Source organism: Podarcis raffonei, chromosome 8 (assembly GCF_027172205.1).
Source record: "Podarcis raffonei isolate rPodRaf1 chromosome 8, rPodRaf1.pri, whole genome shotgun sequence".
NCBI classification, from domain to species: Eukaryota; Metazoa; Chordata; class Lepidosauria; order Squamata; family Lacertidae; genus Podarcis; species Podarcis raffonei.
This window is the reverse complement of record NC_070609.1, coordinates 8,955,050-8,977,791: the sequence shown is the minus strand read 5'-3', so window position 1 is coordinate 8,977,791 and position 22,742 is coordinate 8,955,050. Positions and strand designations below refer to the sequence as shown.

Genomic DNA, 22,742 nt, shown 5'->3' with positions numbered 1-22,742 from the left:
GCACGATTTCTGTTCTCATCCTGAAGCAAAGTTCTTAACCCGAGGTACTATTTCTGGGTGAGCGGAGTCTGTAACCTGAAGCGTATGTAATCTGAAGCATATGTAACCCGAGGTATACGATATATGATATCTTTATTGTCATTGTCCCATACAGAACAATGAAACTGCAAAACTACATAAAACATTCAACCCCCCCTAAAAACTCTGAAACCCCATTTTAAAATACACTATACTACAGTATAAAAACCACTGTACCACTGTATTTAAAAGGGAACGATAAAAGCTCAGAGGTACACACTGCCAGAATACGGAGGGTCTGTTTATTATGTGGAGGAACATAAGGAAGGTGAAATAACCATAGTGCAAGCATTCTTTAGAACAGGGGTGGGGGAACTGTGTTGTTGGACTCCAAGTCCCATCATGCCTCAGCACCAACCATGCTGGCCGGGGCTGATGGGAATTGGAGTCCAGCAGCACCTTGAGGGCTACAGATTCCCCATCCCTGCTTCAGAGCAACCACATATTCTGTTGTCTTTGTGTCGCCTTTGGGGGAACGCTCCGATTTGCTTGGTTGGTGGGGGGGTGGGGGAAGAGTCTCCCCATTCAAATGGAGACTTCTCTCTTTTTCTGGATTCCAGCACCGCCCTGGTGCTCCTCCTCTATTTCGCCTCCCTGTTTGTTAGAGTCCAAGGGCAGGTCCACCCCCGCGGGATAGTTCATCCCCACAATGTGACACTGAGGCAGCATCTCCTCCAGCAGGATCCGAACCAGTTCTTTGTGGCGGACGGAGGGCAGGTCGGAGACATCCAAGAACCTGAGATTCCTGAAAGGACAAGAGTGGGAGGGTTCATAAAGCAAATTTTTACCAATAGAGAGGGCTTTCGGCAAAGTTGTAGTGATGTATGGAAGTGAGAGCTGGACCATAAAGGTGGCTGGTCGCCAAAGAATTGATGCTTTTGAATTATGGTGCTGGAGGAGACTCTTGAGCAGGCATCCCCAACCTTCAGCCCTCCAGATGTTTTGGACTACAATTCCCATCATCCCTGACCACTGGTCCTGTTAGCTAGGGATCATGGGAGTTGTAGGCCAAAGGATCTGGAGGGCCGCAGGTTGGGGATGCCTGCTCTTGAAAGTCTCATAGCCTGCAAGAAGATAAAACCTATCCATTCTTAAGGAAATCAGCCCTGAAGAACAGATCCTGAGGCTTTGGCCACCTCATGAGAAGAGAAGACTCCCTGGAAAAGACCCTGATGTTGGGAAAGATGGAGGGCACAAGGAGAAGGGGACAACAGAGGACAAGATGGTTGGACGGTGTTCTTGAAGCTACCAGCATGAGTTAGACCAAACTGTGGGAGGCAGTGGAAGACAGGAGTGCCTGGTGTGCTCTCGTCCATGGGGTCACGGAGAGTCAGACATGACTAAATGACTCAACAACAACAAAACACTCGACGGTAGATTAAACACCCAAAGCCTTAATGGATTAATCAGGGGGGATTTTAATGAGGGCTCTGGTGTGTGGCCAATTAATCAGTTGCAGCAATCAGTTAACCGCATCTTGGTTGAGTAAAACAGTGCCCCCAATTAGCTGAGCCAAATACTAATTTAGTCTTTATGAAAACTCATCTTACCCCTTATGCAAGACGGCAAACATAATCTTAGAACAGAACGGCAAGGCCTCCTCTAAGCCGTGACACACACACATCATGTCTCATTTCAAAATACGGGTGCAGAAGCGTGTTCACGGTTATGAACCATGATTGAATGCTTTGTTTCCTGGTTCACTGTAGGCTAGGTGGAGGGGTAGTATCGGGGATAAACCCTTTTATGACATTGAATCCTTGAATATACTTCAGTGTGATTTCAACAAACTTATTTGCTTATTTTTTTTATTGCCATTGTGTTTTTATTTGGGTTGGAAGCCACTTCAGGACTTTCTGCAGTGAGAAGAGAAATATAAATTTCATAAACAGAAGCCTAAACTAGGGACTTGCACCCAGGGACTGAATACAGAATCCCTTGAGATGCTTCCTGGGTCGTGACAGGTCTTCTACCAGTGCTGCTCCATTGCTCTTCCTCAGGTGATGTTCATTAGCTGAAATAGTGCCTCTCATGTGGCTGGATGGACAAGGGTGTTGCAGAAATGTCTATTTTGTGAAAGGCTGGAATGTAGCCCTGTTGTGCAAAGGTGAAAGCCCCATCTGTTGCCCTGACAACTTTTTGCCTCTGTCCCCACCCATAAGGGGGGACGCGGGTGGCGCTGTGGTCTAAACCACAGAGCCTAGGGCTTGCCAATCGGAAGGTTGGCGGTTCAAATCCCCGCGATGGGGTGAGCTCCCATTGCTCGGTCCCTGCTCCTGCCAACCTAGCAGTTCGAAAGCACGTCAAAGTGCAAGTAGATAAATAGGTACTGCTCTGGCAGGAAGGTAAACGGCGTTTCCGTGTGCTGCGCTAGTTTGCCAGAAGCGGCTTAGTCATGCTGGCCACATGACCCGGAAGCTGTACGCTGGCTCCCTCGACCAATAAAGCAAGATGAGCGCAGCAACCCCAGAGTCGGCCACGACTGGACCTAATGGTCAGGGGTCCCTTTACCTTTACCTTTACCTTTACCACCCATAAGGACATGTGTCCACTGGGCTGAAGAAGAACTGCCCACTCCCTTTTTAAAAAAAATACTAGAGGCAAATTTAACCAATCCACCCAAGGTTTCTTCAGCTAGTCCTGCTTTTAATCTGCGGGGCTTCAGGTTAATTTACATGATTCACCCCCATGCATTTTTTTTAGCCTGCTTTGTATTTACTCTGATTATATTTTTTAAAAATACGTTTTTTGTATTTTCTACTGTATTACTTGTTTGGTCCTTGTAATTCGCTTTGGGACTTAGGAGCAACGCACAAATTCAACAAACCAGATCGGCTAGCTTTCTGGCGTATTACTAAAACAGAGAATTATGAAGGTTGCGAAGGTACAGTGCCTCTGAATGTGGAGGTTCCATTTAGCCGTGATGGCTAACAGCCCTCGGCAGGTTGGCTGCTCTATAAACGTTGCTTAATCCTTTTAAAAATAAATGGAATACCCAAGCTGGTGGAATTTTAGTGGCAGGGAATTCCATAAGCTAATGACAGGTTGTGGGGAGAAACGTTTCCTTTTCTCGGTACTGAAGTTCCTGCCATTCAGCATCACGGGGCAGTCCTGAATAGCTGGCCCGAAACAACCGAAAGGGGAAATCACCTTTGGAAAACTGGCGACACCGTGGGTGGCAGAGAGCCTAAAGGAACAGCTCATCTGCAGCGGCCACACCCTGTCCTGACTCAGGGTTGCAAATCAAGGAAGATGCTCCATGACCTGAACCTCTTCCAGATTGTCCTGATTCCCTAGTTGTCTCTGCCTGACTCACAGCAGCTTTAATAATAAATAATAATAATAATTTTTTATTTATATCCCGCCCGCCCCAGCCGAAGCCAGGCTCAGAGCAGCCAACAACAATAAAAGCAACACAGTTCACATAAAATCACAATCAATCATTTGAAATGAATTCTAAAACCAATTCATTCTAAAATCAATTCAAAATCAAATTAATGGCAACCATTGAGCTAGACTTCTGTGAGGATTACCAAAGGAGGGGGTCAGACTGCGCCTTGGCCAAAGGCCTGGTGGAACAGCTCTGTCTTGCAGGCCCTGCGGAAAGATGTCAAGTCCCGCAGGGCCCTAGTCTCTTGTGACAGACCGTCTGACCAGATTGGGGCCACGGCCGAAAATGCCCTGGCTCTGGTTGAGGCCAGCCTAACTTCTCTGTGGCCTGGGACCTCCAAGGTGTTTTTGTTTGAAGACCGTAAGGTCCTCCATGGGACATACCAGGAGAGGTGATCCCGTAGGTACGAGAGTCCTAGGCCGTAGAGGCCTTTAAAGATTAAAACTTTTAAAGTGCTTCCCTCGCCTTTTGGTCTACATAGTTTAGATCAGGGACAGGCAAACCTTCCAAACGCTTCTGGACTACAACTCCCATAATCCTTTGCAACTCTTGGGAACCGTAGTCCAACAACTCCTAGAAGGCTACTCGTTCTCCATCTGTAAGAAGAGCCTGCGGGATCAGGCCAGGGGGCACATCTAGTCCAGCCTCCCGTTCTCACAAGGGCCAACCAGGGCCTCTGGTGGGAAACCACCCAGCAGGACTCGAACACAGGACCCCTCTTTCCCTCCTCTGGTTTCCGGTAACTGGTATTCAGCAAACATTGCTGCCTCCATCCTTCAGATCAAGGGCAAAAGGTGACTTGAGCAGCTAAAGGCAGGAGCATATTTAGATAACTAGGATCCCAAGTGTTCCTTGCAAGCTTTCAGCGCCAAACATGCTTCCACAAACTCAGGTAAAGGTAAAGGGACCCCTGACCATTAGGTCCAGTCGTGGCCGACTCTGGGGTTGCGGCGCTCATCTCGCTTTATTGGCCGAGGGAGCCGGCGTACAGCTTCCAGGTCATGTGGCCAGCAGGACTAAGCCACTTCTGGCGAACCAAAGCAGCACACGGAAACGCCGTTTACCTTCCTGCCAGAGTGGTACCTATTTATCTACTTGCATTTTGATGTGCTTTCGAACTGCTAGGTTGGCAGGAGCAGGGACTGAGCAACAGGAACTCACCCCGTCGCGGGGATTCAAACCGCCGACCTTCTGATCAGCAAGTCCTAGGCTCTGTGGTTTAACCCACAGCGCCAACTGCGTCCCTAGTGCCACCCACGCCCCTAGCTAAAACTGGTACACATGAAAAACGTGTGTGTGTGTGTGTGTGTTTCATGTGTACCAGTTTTAATCCATTACTCTGTGGAAGCAGGATTTAAGAACACTGAACGAATATATTACAACAATGGAAGGATGTATATTTAATAGAAATTTTGAATAGTATTATTCCATAGTATTAAGTACACAAAAGGACGCGGGTGGCGCTGTGGGTAAAACCTCAGTGCCTAGGACTTGCCGAACGCATGGTTGGTGGTTCGAATCCCCGCGGCGGGGTGAGCTCCCGTCTTTCGGTCCCAGCAGTTCAAAAGCACCCCTAAGTGCAAGTAGATAAATAGGTACCGCTTTATAGCGGGAAGGTAAACAGCGTTTCCGTGTGCTGCGCTCGTGCTGGCTCGCCAGAGCAGCTTCGTCACGCTGGCCACGTGACCCGGAAGTGTCTCCAGACAGCGCTGGCCCCCGGCCTCTTAAGTGAGATGGGCGCACAACCCTAGAGTCGGACACGACTGGCCCGTATGGGCAGGGGTACCTATTAAGTACACATAGAATGTAAACGTGACAAATGCGTAAATGTAAAGAAAGTATAGAGAAACCAGAAGGAGGAGGGAGGGAAGTACAAACTTGTTTAGAGTTAAAGTATTAAGGTTAAAAAGAATAAGGTATGTATTATGTATTATGATGGTGAAATTTGTAAAATCTGTAAAACCAATAAAGATCATTTAAACAAAAAAAAAGAGGTCAGGATCCTGGACTAGATGGGTCCCTGGCCAGATCCTGCAGGCTCTTCTTACAGATGGAGAACACAAAGGGAGAAGCAAACTACAATTTCAGCTGCTTGCGTCACATCAGACCAGAGGAGGGGAACTTCTGGTCAACAGGCCAAATTCGTCCCACCAGGCTGTTTTCCTCAAAAGGTGCCCACTTCTCCCACAGCTGTCATCATATGTAGGCACTCCACTTCTCCCTGTACTGTCATAACTTGTGGCTTGTTTCTCTCGAAACCCAGATTTGTTAGTGGCGTAGAACTTCTGCTTTGTGGGGGAAACAAACCGTAAGTATGGACTGGGCATTATGACAAACCAGACCATGGCTTGTTTCCCAGCAGTAACAGGAGTGTGTGCTTGTGTGAGTGTGAGAGGGAGAGGGTGTGTGTTTGTGTGAAGTGCTTGCAGGTCAATTTTGTGAGCAGTGCACTAGCACATCAAGCCATCATTTATTTTAACCAAGGATTCTTGAGATTATTGTGAGCCAGGCCATTGCCTGCTGGAGCACTTAGTCAACAACCTGCTCTTTCTCGCTCCGGGCAAGGCAAATGAGGTGATGGCAAGGCTTTCAAGTTTCACAGCTGTCTCTCTGGCAGGTTAGCACAGAGCTGCCATTGCCAACCAGGTGCCCCCCACTCTGCACTACAACTCCCATCAGCCCCAGCCGTAGACTGGCACAGAGGAAGTCTGCAAATCCACTGGGTCTGAATTTTTGGGAAAGTGGTTTTGAGGGCTGCTGTGAAGGCCTCTGGCACTTTACAAATTTTGCCAGTACAAGCCCCTCTGTCACGGGCCAGGGGTCAGCTTCTCCTGTTGAACTGCAGCCTGCACGTAGGGGTGCAAATATCCATAGTGTGGGGGTCAGGTGGGATTGCTATGAGGAATTATGAAAAATGAAGGAGGCCATTGTGTTCGTGATGAAAGCATTGCGTTGACTGGGTTTGATTCATTGACAATGGTTTCTGATCGAATCCCACAAGAATCTCCACCTCTGCCATTTGCTTTCTCTACACCTGACAGGCACGTATAAGCATTCTAAAACACAGGCCAGTTGTTCATCAGGCATCCTGGGTCATAAAGATAGAAGGTAGCTTTGATGTAGTTTAATCTTTAGCTAGATCTTAAGGGCCAGGAAGAGAGTTCACAAGGAGATAGTAAATACTGCCTCTCCTGTTTACGACCTCCGGGGTTTTGCTGAATGCATTCCTCCTTTTATTCCTATTTTATTTACTCTGAACTACATATGCATGCTCAAGTAAGAAATAGTTTCTTTGCAGTTAAAAGAATTTCTTCTGATCTGACTTTGTCCCACCTGGGGGTTTTGAAATGCTCAGAGGAAATCTGATTGGTTCTTACAAACACTGTGTAAAAAGTTCTTTTGTGAATAAAACGACCTGGGCCGAGGGGTGGAGAGGAATTATTACACGCACTCCTCCCAGAGTCTTGCTGGTCAAGCCTTGTGTGTATTTTATTAATCAGAGTCCAATCCTTCCTTGCCTTGGGAACGCTACACCTGAAGGAGGAGAATGCATTGTGACTCCACCTGCAGCTGATCAGCCTTCGAGGACATGGAAGAGAAGGCGCTGATGAGAAGCAGCTGGCTTCAGCCTTCTTAAACACAGCTATCAGCAGCAGTCAGGTGCTGGAAGCAATGCCTGTAGTTCCTGGCCCTGCCTTTCATTTGACCCTTGGGCTCTGTGATCGTCTGCATTCCCTGACCTCCGGAGTGGACCTCTGACTTTGTATCTGGATTCTGCTCTTAGGCAAGAGTTCCCTGGAGACTCCTAGCCCCTGCTTGCTAGGCACCGCGACTCGGACCCCCTTTGACTGACTGGTACTCACTCGAGCTGGTGGAGGCAGGCCAGCCCCCTCTCCGTGACCTGCGGGCACCCAGCCAGCGAAAGCTCCTGCAGGGTGTCTGCAAAGTTGTGAAGGCGACTCAGACTCCAGTCGTCGATGTAGGGGCACCTGCTGAGGTCCAGCTGCTTCAGGTTTCTTTGGTTGACTGCGGGAGGGAGGGCGGGAAGGAAAAGCAAGTTTGTAAACTGGCTGCGGCCAATCTGCATCTAGCCCAACCCCCATACAATGCCTGCTGGCATGTAACATGGTCCAAACAGGTGTGTAAAGGTAAAGGTACCCCTGCCCGTACGGGCCAGTCTCGACAGACTCTGGGGTTGTGCGCCCATCTCACTCAAGAGGCCGGGGGCCAGCGCTGTCGGGAGACACTTCCGGGTCATGTGGCCAGCGTGACAAAGCTGCATCTGGCGAGCCAGCGCAGCACACGGAACGCCGTTTACCTTCCCGCTGGTAAGCGGTCCCTATTTATCTACTTGCACCCGGGGGTGCTTTCGAACTGCTAGGTTGGCAGGCGCTGGGACCGAGCAGTGGGAGCACACCCCGCCGCGGGGATTCGAATTGCCGACCTGACGATCGGCAAGCCCTAGGCGCTGAGGCTTTTACCCACAGCGCCACCCGCGTCCCTTGGTGTGTGCTCAGTGCTAAAAAGAGATACTGTATTTTTGCTCTATAAGACTCACTTTTTCCCTCCTAAAAAGTAAGAGCAAATGCAGGCTATCCCAGAAGCCAGAACAGCAAGAGGGATTGCTGCTTTCACTGCACAGCGATCCCTCTTGCTGTTCTGGCTTCTGAGATTCAGAAATATTTTTTTTCTTGTTTTCCTCCTCCAAAAACTAGGTGCGTCTTGTGGTCTGGTGCGTCTTATAGAGCGAAAAATACGGTACCTATCAGAACTCTGCAACCCTATTATGATGATGTATTTATTTATACCCTGCCTTTTTCTCTGACAGGGACTTAAAAGTAAAAACATAGCAGCTCTGTAGCACCTAACAAATTTATTGTGGAGGGGCGGTGAGGGAGAGGGAAGAAGTGTTGCCCAGAGTCCAGTTCTATCAGATGCATGATAGATATTTGATGATACATTGTCGTTTCCTTTCCTACGCCACCCCTCCACCCATATAATAATTTATAATAATAATAATTTATTATTTATACCCCGCCCATCTGGCTGGGCTTCCCCAGTCACTCTGGGCGGCTTCCAACAAAATATTAAAATACAGTAATGCATCAAACATTAAAAGCTTCCCTAAACAGGGCTGCCTTCAGATGCCTTCTAAAAGTCTGGTAGTTGTTGTTCTCTTTGACATCTGGTGGGAGGGCGTTCCACAGGGCGGGTGCCACTACCGAGAAGGCCCTCTGCCTGGTTCCCTGTAACTTGGCTTCTCGCAGGGAGGGAAACGCCAGAAGGCCCTCACCGCTGGACCTTAGTGTCCATATGATTGTGTATCACCAGAAAAAAATCACTGGCTACTGCAGGTCAGTTCTGTGTCCAGGGCAGCTGTCTACCAGTATGCCGACTTGAGACCCTGCCTGCCTGCGCACTGTCTTGCCAAAGCGGTACATGCTCTGGTTATCTCCCACTTGGGACTACTCGCGATGTGCTCTACGTGGGGCTGCCTTTGAAGGTGACTCAGAAACCACAACTAATCCAGGATGTGGCTGCCAGACTGGTGACTGGGAGCGGCCGCCGGGACCATATAACACCAGTCCTACTGGATCTTCACTGGCTCCCAGGATGTTTCCGAGCACAATTCAAAGTGTTTGTGCTGACTTTTAAAGCTCTAAATGACCTCAACCTGAAGGAGCATCTCCATCCCCATCGTCCAGCCCTCACACAGAGATCCAGCTCTGAGTGGTGGTTCCCTCACTGCAAGATGTGAAGCTGCATCTGTAGTGGCACCCGCCTTGTGGAACGCCCTCCCGTCAGATGTCAAGGAGATAAAGAACTACAAAACTTCAGGGAATGTTTTTTAACATTTGATGCTTTATTATGTTTCTGTGAAACCATTGACCCCCTGCTGGTGAGGCTTGCTGACCTCCCGGTAAAGCAAAAACTCGATCTTCTCCTGTTAGGCAAAGACCACAAGAAGACCAGGATTGTCACCAGATTCTGCGCACAGAAGATCATCCCCCAATTCAATCTGGTTTGTTAAGAAAATTCCCAAACCCAGATCCACGGGTGACTTTGGGTCATTTCTCTAAGGTAGTCTATTTTAAAGTTTTTATGTGTTTATATGCCTATCGCACTTTTAAACTTAAAATCCATTGTTGTATATTGTTTTAAATGTTTCGTTTTGCTATTGGGATTGTAGTTTGTGTTTTCTCAAGCTGGTTTCTGACCATAATAAATTTCATGTTTCATGTATGTTTCTATGTGTTGGAAGCCGCCCAGAGTAGCTGGGGAAACTCAGCCAGTTGGACAGGGTATTAATAATAAAATTATTACTAGTATTATTAAATTTTCCTGTTAGACAGCAACCATCATACAAACCTATGTTGCAACTGCACTTAGAATACCGTGTGTGGTTCTGATCAATCTCGCCTGAAAAACTCGCCCTGCTTGTGCCCTGCTAAGGGGTTGGGCTGGTGCAAACGGGACGAAGAATGCCAGCGTACAGCTCTAATTGTGTCATTCCAAAAAGGAGATTGCAGAGTTGCAAAAGGTTCAGAAAAGCGCAACCGGGAACGATCAAGGAGGATGGAACAATTTCCCTGGGAGGAAAGTTTGCAGCGCCAGGGGCTTCTCAGTTTGGAGAAACAGCGAGGTGACACAACAGAAGTTTATAAAACTACACATGGCCTGGTGAAAGTGTGAGGGGAAAAGTTTTGCTCCGTCTCTCTGCCGCACTAGGACTAGAACTTGTGGCTGAATTTTTGAAGATTCAGGACAGCAGCGCTTTTCCAGAGCTCACTAAGAAGAGGGACTGATTGTTCAACCACTCTGTGAAGGGAATGGGATCTCCTTACGACTCTCATCACCCTTAAAACTACAGCTCCCAGAATTCTCTGGGGGGGAACCACGGCTGCTTAAAGTGGCGTAAGAGTACATTTAATGTATTGTGCAGATGGGGACCAGGAGAAAGTGGTAAGATCAGTAAGGGGAAGGGGTGTCCTTGGAGAGAGGGACAGAGGAGGCCCAGATTCCTTATCTTCTGTGATGACCCCTTTAGCTACTTTTTTAAAAAAGAAGGCTACGAAGGTGTGGGGGATTTAACTAAAATTGGGGAATTCGGGTGGGGGGAGGCTTGCAGATTTCATTAACAGGCCCCTGTCTCCTCCCCCTATTATTTAACAACTGCTTGAAACCGCTGTGGGGGTAGGAGGACGGATACATTTCAACCCAGAGCCTCCAGCTGCCTATTTCTGCAGTGAGGACAACACAGATCCCTCAACCTGAAAGCCCTCTGGACACTCAAAAGCACAACGTCTTATTACCCAGGTTATCCAGGCCGTCATAGTTGATGATGGAGCCGCTGAGGTTGGCTCCTTCCAAGCAAGTGTCTTTATCTTGTAGGAAAACCAAGCCGCCCTTCTGGTCCTCCCATTCCGTTTTGCCCCGGAGCCTGAAACAAAAACCATGTTGCTTTGTTACAACCCGTTCTTGTAGGTGGTTCTTTCACGGGGCCGCTTCAGCAAAAGGCAGGAAGCAGACGGGGTGTGTGCGCGAGGGGTGTAAAACTGGCAGGATTTTTCAGATAATCCTATGGGACTGCCTCTCCTGGTATGTCCCACGGAGGACCTTACGGTCTTCAAACAAAAACATCTTGGGAGATCCCGGGCCACAGGGAGGTTAGGCTGGCCTCAACCAGAGCCAGGGCTTTTTCGGCCGTGGCCCCGATCTGGTGGAACGCGCTGTCACAAGAGACTAGGGCCCTGCGGGACTTGACATCTTTCCGCAGGGCCTGCAAGACAGAGCTGTTCCACCAGGCCTTTGGCCAAGGCACAGTCTGACCCCCTCCTTCGGTAATCCTCATATAACTCTAGCCCAATGGTTGCCATTAATTTGACTCTGAATTGATTTTAGAATTGAATTGATTTTAGAATGTATTTCAATTAATTGATTGTGATTTTATGTAAATTGTGCTATTTTTACTGTTGTTAGCCTCTCTGAGCCCTGCTTCAGCTGGGGAGGGCAGGATATAAATAACTTATTATTATTATTATTATTATTATCATCATCATCATCATCATCATCATCATCATCATCATCTTCATTTCGGAATCTGGCTTTTTCTCTCTACAGAATTTGGGTGCTGGCGTTTTTTGTAAGACTGTTCTTAGGTTCGGATGCTTAACAGGTTCTAATTTTGAGAGAAGCTCAGAGAATGATGGCAAGGGAAAAGGGCCTTTCCTGGTCCCCATTATGGCATGTTCTACCCAGTGATTCCCCCCTCGCTCCTTGGCAGGTAAAGGTAGAGGGACCCCTGACCGTTAGGTCCAGTTGCGGACAACTCTGGGGTTGCGGCGCTCATCTCGCTTTATTGGCCGAGGGAGCCGGCGTACAGCTTCCGGGTCATGTGGCCAGCATGACTAAGCCGCTTCTGGTGAACCGGAGCAGCGCATGGAAACGCTGTTTTCCTTCCCGCTAGAGAGGTACCTATTTATCTACTTGCGCTTGATGTGCTTTCGAACTGCTAGGTTGGCAGGAGCAGGGACCGAGCAACGGGAGCTCACCCCGTTGCGGGGATTCGAACCGCCGACCTTCTGATCGCCAAGCCCCAGGCTCTGTGGTTTAGACCACAGCACCACTCGCTCTACCTAGGCATACTCTACCCAGTGATTTCCACCTGGCTCCTTGGCAGGTAGCACCAGGTAAAAACTTAACCTTTTCTCAGAGGTCTCTGACTGCCTTAGGCAATATAGTTAGCTGTGCTGCCAAGTTTTTCTGCTACAGATATGGAGGCTTCCTTTGTGCATTTTTTTTAATTGCATGTGTTTTTATGCAAATATGCTTCTACTGCAGCATATTTTTACCAGTTAATATCCAACTGAAGCCAGAACTCTTTCTTTTAGGGCTAACTGAAATACAGTTAGAAAAGGATTATGGACAATTACTCCAATATATGATTACTGCGACGAAACTACTACACGCCAAAAGATGGAAAGACCCACTATAGAAGAATGACGGATAAAATTATTGGACTTGGCTGAGATGGCTAAGCTAACATGTTTAATTAGAGAAAAATCACTACTAACATTTGTTAAGGATTGAAAATTTCTTAGGGATTTTCTGCCTGAAACAGAAAATGAACTTCTAATAGTTGGATTTTAAGACTGAAAAAAAATACTGGTTTATGGAAGAGAGAATGGTTGGATCTTAAAGAATAAAAATCATATGTAGCTGTAGAGAGTCAGAACTCCTTTTTTCTACTGTATCTTTCATTAGTTTTTTCTTTCTTTTCCTTTTCTCTTGCTTTCTCTTCTTCAGATTTCTCCTTTTCTTATACTTTCTTCTTTCTGACTTTGCTCTTTTTTACCTCTGTTTTACCTCAGCATATTATATAAAAAGATACTTTACAATGGGTATGTATTTCTGTATATCTCTGAATAAGTATCAATAAATAAAATTTATTCATTGATAAATTTATTGAACAACAAAAAAAGGGCAACGTATTTTTACCTATGCTTTGAAATACATTGTATGTATTTTTGTATGACAAGAAGCTCAGCAAACAATAGCTATGTTTGTTTAAAAGCCTTTTCTCTCTCCTTTCCTGAGGGGTTTTAGAGGTGGTTTTAAATGCATGAGTGACTGGGATCAAGAAAATGGCTCCCACAGAAAACTGGCAGAAGAAGCCGCCCTCCCAGTTTTATTCTAGCTGCCTTGGGCTATAAAACTGGAAAGAACATCAAAGAAAACACCAAGAGGGAATCTATAGAGGCCCTCAGGGGATCCAGAGTCTCTGAGAAGATCCTCAGGTAACTCCCACAATGCAGTGCTTTGGCCGGGGCACATTTGACATACCTAATGCTTCCCTTCAAAGCCAGGACAAAGACAGCAGCTGCGATATTTTCCCCGAAATGGTTCTTCGCCTGGATGTTGTATCTGAGGGTCAAGTTGGGACATGTTAGTCATTCAAATCACTTGGAACCGGCTCTTTGTCGTTCACCCGATCCCACAGCGAGAAACATTAAAGGAGGGCATTAAACAAAACAAACAAACGTGGTTTAAAGCTACGCTGAGGCAGTAGGAAGTTCACTTTATGACGCTCATTTTTCAATCACACTTTCCTTTCCAACTTTGTCTCCATCTTCCTCCGCACTGAGCTCTCCAAGGGCAGCACTGAGATGTAAGCAAGGTTGGAAATTCTGATACACAGTGGTACCTCAGGTTACAGACGCTTCAGGTTACAGACTCCGCTAACCCAGAAATAGTGCTTCAGGTTAAGAACTTTACTTTAGGATGAGAACAGAAATTGTGCTCCGGCAGTGTGGCAGCAGCAGGAGGCCCCATTAGCTAAAGTGGTGCTTCAGGTTAAGAACAGTTTCAGGTTAAGTACGGACCTCCGGAACAAATTAAGTACTTAACCCAAGGTACCACTGTACAGTCATACCTCTTGTTACGTTTGCTTCAGGTTGCGTGTTTTCAGGTTGCGTCCTGCGGCAACCTGGAAGTACCAGAAAAGGTTACTTCCGGGTTTCGCCGCTTGCGCATGCGCAGACGTGCAAAATGATGTCACACGCATGCACGGAAGCGGTGAATCACGACCTGTGCATGCGCAGACGCGGGTTGCGTTCTGCTCATGTTGCGAACGGGGCTCCGGAACAGATCCCATTCGCAACCAGACGTACCACTGTATAAGCTAGGGGCCTAATGGCTCCTTAAACCAGGGTTACAGTTACCAAAACAGAATGCCTGGTTCCCATTCTGGGGTCGAGAGTCGCATGTTTTCAATACAGTATGACTTTTTGGTTCCTGAAATCCATTCTGATTGTGCAGCTGAAGCATCACGGATAGAATTCTACAGGAAGCGTTGCTAGTGTGAGAAAACAGTCCAGATCCATGGTTCCCCAGGCAGGCTGTCGGACTACAACTCCCATCAACCCTTCCCTTTGGCCATGTCAGCAGGGGCTGATGGGAGCTGGGAGCCCAGCAATGCCTAGCGGGTCACCTCTGGACTAGAAACTGTTGGAGGAACTGGACATGGAGGAAGGGGTTAATTTCCTTCATGAGCAAAACCACCCCATGTAGGAGTTAAGGCAACATGTGCAAGGTCAGCGAAGCCAGTTGCTATATAGGCGGCACTGAGCCATTGCCATAAGTGATTAAGGCATATCAGCTCATTAGTCAGTCAGCAAGTCTGTCTGTGAGCTGGAGTCTGTGACGCCTTAATTGCTGGAGCAACAGAAATACTTTGTGCTTGTATATACAGTATCTGCAATTTGCGCAGAGGTTGTGTTCCAAGGCAACGTGTGTGTTGGTGTGATGTGCTTCACCCTGCCCCCTTCTGGGGCCGAAAATAGTGCATGCATCTGTGGTCACACATGTACCTTAATAATAATAATAATAATAAATTTTATTTATACCCCGCCCTCCCCAGCCAAGGCCGGGCTCAGGGCGGCTAACAACTAATAATAAAAACAAATTGATTGAAATACAACTTAAAAACAATGTTAAATACAACATTAAAACATTAAAATACAGCCTTATCACAGAAGGAGAAAGGGTAAAAAAAAGACGGGGAATCAAATTGATTCCAAGCCAAAGGCCAGGCGGAACAACTCTGTCTTACAGGCCCTGCAGAAAGAAATCAGATCCTGCAGGGCCCTGGTCTCATGAGACAGAGCGTTCCACCAGGCCGGGGCCAGTGTTGAAAAGGCCCTGGCTCTAGTTGAGGCTAATCTAACTTCCTTAGGGTCTGGGACCTTTAGGGTGTTGCTATTTATGGACCTTAAGGTCCTCCGTGGGGCATACCGGGAGAGGCCTTACGCCTTGAATGTGTGTAGGTGGGGAACTGCCTGTATCTGTATCTGCAAAGCCTACAAACTGTACATATACATCAGCATCCGGAACTGTATTACTGAAGCCTTATCTTCTGCAGCTGTAAAATGTCTTGGACCTTAAGCTGCTTCTGTGTGGTGACTGGAACTGGGGACAACTTCTGCCACGTGGGTCTCTCACCTCAGATTCCCAACAGAAACGTTCCTGAGAAACACGAGGCAGGGGCATATACCTGTTTTTCCTTTGTGCGTTCCATAGCCTTAGCCTCTTGCCAAAGTCTACAATGGTTTCGATGTCATAGAAGCGGTCGCAGAGGTACTGGAGAAACTTGCTTCTCACGGGACCTGGAGTGGGGAAAGTTGATTTGCTCCTATACCGGAGGCTGGTGTAGCATAATGAGACGAAGCCTCTGCTGTGCTGGAACTGGAGAAAGAACAAACCAGGGGTAGGGACGGGGGGCGGGGAGAGAGCGTTATTTGGAAAGGAAGACACATTTTGTCGAAATATTGCAGTTTCCTTGTGTCATTCCTTTTTGCATCTCCAACGGGAGGTTGGAAATGTAACGTGACCATTTCCCACATTAACACAATAAATCCTTTTTAGGCCACCATTCTTCCGCTTTTCCAGGTCCAGCCGCTTGTTAACTCATTCTGCAATATAACTCTCCCGCATAATTTTTGGCATTTATATATTCTGCTCTCTATATGCTGGTGGGCTCCAACTCCCATCTAGGACTGGGCGATATGTGGTTTTGAACATCGCAATATATCAGCAGCTAAACCTTGCGATATACTGATATACCACAAAGTCTGAAATAAGGTTTTTCCCGCATTGTGATTTTTGCATAGCACATAAACACACCCACACGCATCATGATTCACGATATATCACCAGGTCAAAAATTGTGAAACTGCTATCACAATATGGACTTCAAACCTGTTTGGTATGATCTATCACCCAGACCTACTGACATCATCCCTGGCCATTGCTCACGTTGGCTGGGGCTGATGGAAGCTGGAGTTTAACAACATCCTCTTCCCTACTTTTTTAACCATGTACAGTGGAACCTTGATTCTCAAACTTAATCCATTCTGGAAGTTCGTTTGATTCCCAAACCGAAAACCAAGGCGTGGCTTCTGATTGGCTGCAGGAGCTTCCTGCACTCTAGCGGAAGCCGCGGCAGATGTTCAGCTTCCAAAAATTGTTCAAAAACAGGATCACTTACTTCCGGGTTTTCGGCATTCAGGAGCCGGTTTGTTCGTCAGCCAAGCCATTCTCACTGTACCTGAGAAAAGCAGCTACTGGGAAAGCCATAGCAGTGCCCAGTCCATCTGGTGGCTGTCAAAGCTGGAGGGAGAGGCAGGAAGCCCCCCTCCATCAGACAGACTAGGACCAGATGACACCTGGTCTCTAAGGAAGGATGCCATCAGCAGTGTGGGTGCAACCTGGTCATATTTTAAAGGGACCCCACTTGACCTCTGAATTTGCTCGTTCTCCTCTTCGCTGTCACATCCCTCCCACTTTTTGCATCATAACATCAGCCTGGCTGGATCAGACCAAAGCAAGCCCCTCTCATCATAGCTGTCAACTTACAGATTTGAAAATAAGGGACCAGCAGCCTCGAAAATGAGGGATCAGCAGCCAAAATAAGGGATTTTAGTCAACCAGCTGAAATGCGAAGTTAAAAGGGAACAGATAATTTGGGAGAGCAGCGCCGGTTTTTAGCCCTTCGTTTCCAGAGGTTGCTGCTCAAGACACCAGCTGATGAAACACTGCAATTAAAGAACTACAAGCAGCAACCACTTTTCGCGCATAACGAAGTCCAAGCTACGAAGATGCTGCTGCAGTTCTGTATCTTTTCTCTCGTGCTCCATCTGCAGCTCTCAGTTCCATCAGGCGGGGCGGGAGGAAGGGGGGGAAATAGCGCCCAAAGTAAACCCACAGATCAGACCATCTATGCTAGTCTACCACTACAAATCTATGGGAGAAGCGCTTGCGGTCCTTCCTCCGCTTTCCCCCTCTATGGTTAGCCCTTGGAACACCTGTCCGCACCTCTGCCTCCGCCTCCTCTCTCTGAACTGCTTTCTCCATGGTTGCCCTCGCTCTCCTCTCAAGGCTCCTCAGCAATTCATAGGCAATGCAGGGCTGCCTATCTCATTCGGGTCCTTCGGCGGCACAGCCGCAGTACGGCCTAGCGGGAGCGGGAGCGGCAGTGACGGGCAGAGGGGAGGCCCCAGGTAGAGACGCTCAGTTCGGCGGCCACGAGGAGGATGGCGACGGAAGGGCCAGAGGGGCTCCCGGGGGCCGAGGCTGGTGAGAGGAGGCCGGAGGGGGGCAGGCCAGGCAGCCAAGCAACACAGTTGGAGCCTCCCTCCTCCCTGGCCGGCAGGGAGGGAGGGAGAGGAGCTGCTTCCTTTGAAACCCGGGAAATTTAAGGGACATCCATCAATAAGGGACAGCAGCGGGACATGGCGCTGGGATAAGGGAGTTTCCCGCCAAATAAGGGACGGTTGACTGCTATGCCCTCTCATCCAGCAGCTCGACTTCCCACGGTTGTCAACTCGATGCCCCCAGAACATGGAAGCAATAACCCCACGCTGTTTGTGAGCTCCCTACAGCCATCTGATTGGTCCCTATGAAACCCTGCCTCCTACACCCCAAACCGGATGGAATTGGAAGAAACCATTTTGGTTGCAGGGGAGGAGGTAGGGGGGGAGTAGGGTATTTTGTTGTTGTTGTTGTTGTTGATTAGGTTTATATACTGCCCTTCATGATAAGATCTCAGGGTGGTTCACCGAATGAATAACAGGTAAAAACAAGCAAATTACTAAAACAAACAAACGGAAACCCAGCGAAACAATAACACTCCCCTTCCCACAGACACATTTAAAAAGTTGTAGAATATTAATCAGCCAAAGATTATCTATATGTTTATACGCATTAATAATAGTCCGCCCTTTCCCCTTCTTCGTTCCAACAGTTTTTTGGGTACTGATTTATTTTAACAAGGGGGCTGGTGCTGTGCCCTTTTTTTGGTAACCATTTGTATGGTTTTAATAGATTTTATAGATTACATATATGTATTTACTCTTACTTCTATCAATGTTCAACTGTTTTTAATGAGTGGATTTTTTCCCTTATGTTTTAGTGGTTCTTATTTTTATATGTAAGGTGCCTTGAGTCCCATCAGGGGGTAAAGGCAGGGTATGTATGTCTAAATAAATAAATATCTTGGTCTGATCCAGCAGGGCTCTTGTGCTGGTCTCCAGTCTATTTAGATCTGCTGCCCCCTCCCCTTATCCTTTCTTTGCCTCCTTCTACACCCACCCACAGAAACACGCCACAATTCCCATTTTATATGCACAAGCAACAGTTGGTCCTCCTGGTGAGCCCATATTGTTTCACCATATTGATTCAGATCTGGAGCTCTTACATCCAGATCTGTCAAACTAGGGTTGCTAAACCGGCCAGACTAAAAAAAGAAAAAGAACTTTGTGGCAAGTGAACATCCCCATCTGCTAATGTCTGCAGACAACACACTGCTCATAAGAGACAAAACCCAGGAAGGAATTTGCAATCCCATCCGCAATCCAAGGTGCCAAACAGATGCATTAAGGGCTGCTTTCAAGCAGAGAAACAGGAAAGGAAATGTTAAAGAGGGAAACCAACAGACCACATTTCTTCCCAGCCTGTCTAGCTGACAACCAAATCAATCACAAGCCAGGGAAAAGAAAAGTCCTGTTTACAAGTTGCCCTCTGGCACCGCAGCAAGGCTGGCTGCATCCGCTTCAAAAAATCTCAGACTAGTTAAGCAATTAGGATGTTGCCTTATGAATCACGGGAGGGAAATTGCACAGCAGCAGTTTCAGAGTTACCTCTCACACTTTCTTCCCGTGCAGCCATAAGAACAAAAGAGAAACCCAACTGGATCGGAACGTGTAGTCCATCTAGGTCAGGCATCCCCAACTTTCGGCCCTCCAGATGTTTTGGACTACAGTTTCCATCATCCCTGACCACTGGTCCTGTTAGCAAGGGATCATGGGAGTTGTAGGCCAGAACATCTGGAGGGCTGCAGGTCGGGGGTGCCTGATCTAGGTTAATGTTCTATTTTTAATAGCAAGCAACCAGATTCATCTGGATATTTGCAGAGGTGAGACCTCTGCTGAGGTGCTCTCCTCGCTGCCACGTTGCACAGTGAGCAAGGGAAGTCTCCTGTTCACATCTCCCCTCATGAACAATCCGCTATAGCCCTCTTCAGACATTTCGGGCAAACTCAAAAGATAGGGAATGGGCAGGAACGTGCACACAAACCTTACAACCAACCACGCACCTAAGTTTTGTTTTGGCTCCGCTTCTGTTGGCGCTTACTACCTGAGTTTGCCATTAGAGGCAGCAATATTTTGATTTAACCAATTAATTACACATAGAGGATTAGCAACACAAGCTTAACACTGTCAACTCAGATGCAAGCTCCATTAAATTCTACCGGGCTTAAAGGTAAAGGTAAAGGGACCCCTGACCATTAGGTCCAGTCGTGGCCGACTCTGGGGTTGCGGCGCTCATCTTGCTTTATTGGCCGAGGGAGCCGGCGTACAGCTTCCGGGTCATGTGGGCAGCAGGACTAAGCCACTTCTGGCGAACCAGAGCAGCGCACGGAAACGCCGTTTACCTTCCCGCTGGAGCGGTACCTATTTATCTACTTGCACTTTGACGTGCTTTCGAACTGCTACGATGGCAGGAGCAGGGACCGAGCAATGGGAGCTCACCCTGTCGCGGGGATTTGAACCGCCGACCTTCTGATCGGCAAGTCCTAGGCTCTGTGGTTTAACCCACAGCACCACCCTCAGCTAAATGGGATTAGGCTGCAATCCAAATGCGCTTTCCTGGGAGCAAGCCCCACTAAATTCAGCAGGGTTTACACTGGAGTAGACATGGCCAGGACTGAGCTGTAAACCCTTTTAAATAGTGCACAACCCTGGGTAAGGTCAGAAATCCAGCAGGTGACTGGTTTCCTGGCAAGGAGACAACAGTGAAGGCAAAAACTCCTACACATTTTCTGTCTGCCATGCAGTTGCTAACAGCACAAGAGCCCTGCCAGGCAAAACAGCAACCCAACATTTTAAAATTACATATTACGAATGCTGTACAGAATAGAATAGTCAGAACACAGAAGCAACATCTTTTGTTGATGTATAGCACCACCAGCTGGTCGTACAGCAAACACTGTTTTTGGAATCCACATTGCAGTGGTACCTCGGGTTAAGAACTTAATTCGTTCCGGAGGTCTGTTCTTAACCTGAAACTGTTCTTAACCTGAGGTACCACTTTAGCTAATGGGGCTTCCCGCTGCTGCCGGGTGATTTCTGTTCTCATCCTGAAGCAAAGTTCTTAACACGAGGTACTATTTCTGGGTTAGCAGAGTCTGTAACCTGAAGCGTCTGTAACCTGAAGTATCTGTAACCCAAGGTACCACTGTAATGAAAACAAGTGCAAACCCAGGGAGCTGTAGGTGTTTAGCCAAAACAAAATAAAGACTAGACACTTATGAACTCGGCTACTCAGAAACCAATACACATTTCTCTATTGTATGAGCAACTGACCCCATGAATCACTGTACAAAAGGAGAGAGGAAGGGAAGAGCAGCATCAGCTAAGGAACCCTTTCTGCTGGGATGGGAGAATGTGCTGCTGACATCTTCCCAGCAAGGCTTCTGTGCTTTTAGCAGTAGCAGGTGTCAGGCAAAAATGCAACAGGTGAAACTATCCTCAGCAGAGAGATGCAGTAATGGGAAAAGTTTCCAACTACCAAATTATCTCTTTTGTCACAGCTGTTAAAGCACAGCAGCTCTGGTATAATAAGAAATTGGCAACCAAGGTAACCAAAGTAGCTATGAGCTCTCATCATCTTCCCCCAGGAGATGCAAGGAGTGTTGCCGGTTCCCACTTTTTTTAAGTCTTGCTGCTGATAAAGTCCTCCAAATGGAACCGTTGCTTGCGGAGAAATTCAACAGTAGGAATAAGCGCCCCTTGCTTAATTTCTATCCGCCAAGTTGCTGCTAACGGTGCGGGCGAAAAGCCCGTAGAAAAGGTGACAACCGTGCAGAGCAGAGATTAATTTGGGGAGGAAAACATCCATTTCCCCAGCAGCCACATGGAAAGCAGCAACAACAGCACATTCTCTTCTCCATGCCGGCCGTGTGAAAGTAAACACTTCCTCGCTTCCGACTCCCCACCCCCGGTCCTTCCAGCTCCGCTGCTAACATGGCCAAGACAAGATTGCCAAGGGAAAAAAACCATGCACCTCCACCAGGTCACTTACCAACATGGGCGCAGCCATCTTGGACAAGTCATGTGACATTCGGTAAGGGCACTTGAAGGAGGGCGGAAACGCCGTCTAGGATCCTGTTCCAATGCTACTGAGCATGCGCCGTAGATTCTAGGCATGCTCAAAGGCGGCAAATGAAGTCGCCTGTCGATTTCTTGCCCTTACCTGGAATTGGAGATGTATTTACTCTATGTGTTCTCAAGACGGAGGAGACGAGCTCCTTTTAAGGAAAGAGGGCAAGACTGTTCAAATCGATGTGGTGCTATCAGATAAAATTCATTTGACCAGGTGTTGAAATATGTAAAGGCTTCTTCCCTGGTTGACAACAAGACAAGGTTTTACTGGCTTAGCCAGGATTTCATTCTTTTGACCAAGTGCCACGACAGGAAGATTGAAACCAGGCTAGAAATTCATATGTTGTTTTCGACATTGATTCATCTAATCTCTGCAAGATCGTGGTGATTTAAATAAAGAATGAGGTTTTGGAAATGTCTGCAAATGTCCAAAGGGATTGTCATTAACAACGATTGTTTTAAAAGTGCCTCTTTGAAGCACTCTGCATGTGGTCAGAGGCACGTCTGTGGGTGGGTGCAAGTTGGTGTAATAAAAGGAAGGCATTCAGCACATGCTCACAAGCAAAACCTGCATTGAGTTTCTGGTTCCTCCAGGTCAGAGTGAGAAATACTATTACCATCCCCACCGTTTCCTCTATCTATAATCTATCATTAAATTTTTTGTTTTACAGTTTAGAATAATCATTTAAAAATCCTTAAAATATCAATGGAGAGATGTGGGTGGCACTGTGGTCTAAACCACAGAGCCTAGGGCTTGCCAATCAGAAGGTTGGCGGTTCAAATCCCTGTGAAGGGGTGAGCTCCCGTTGCTCGGTCCCTACTCCTGCCCACCTAGCAGTTCGAAAGCATGTCAAAGTGCAAGTAGATAAATAGGTACCGCTCCGGTGGGAAGGTAAACGGCACATTTCCATGCTCTGCTCTGGTTCGCCAGAAGGGGCTTAGTCATGCTGGCCACATGACCCGGAAGCTGTCTGCGGACAAACGCTGGCTCCCTTAGCCTATAGAGCGAGATGAGCGTGCAACCCCAGAGTCGTCCGCGACTGGACCTAATGGTC

The 22,742-nt window shown here is 47.6% G+C and overlaps 1 protein-coding gene across 1 annotated transcript; it reads right to left on the bottom strand.

Annotated features, from left to right (window-relative positions):
• Positions 1 to 601: 601 nt before the first annotated feature.
• On the bottom strand, positions 602 to 21,709 carry DMAC2 (distal membrane arm assembly component 2). The gene is made up of 6 exons (XM_053397786.1): positions 21,608 to 21,709; positions 15,522 to 15,712; positions 13,313 to 13,393; positions 10,783 to 10,910; positions 7,333 to 7,495; positions 602 to 823 (listed from the first exon to the last, which is right to left on the bottom strand). Exons 1-6 carry the CDS (start codon positions 21,644 to 21,646, stop codon positions 604 to 606), a joined length of 822 nt encoding a protein of 273 aa, XP_053253761.1. The 5' UTR covers positions 21,647 to 21,709; the 3' UTR covers positions 602 to 603.
• Between the last annotated feature and the right edge of the window lie 1,033 nt (positions 21,710 to 22,742).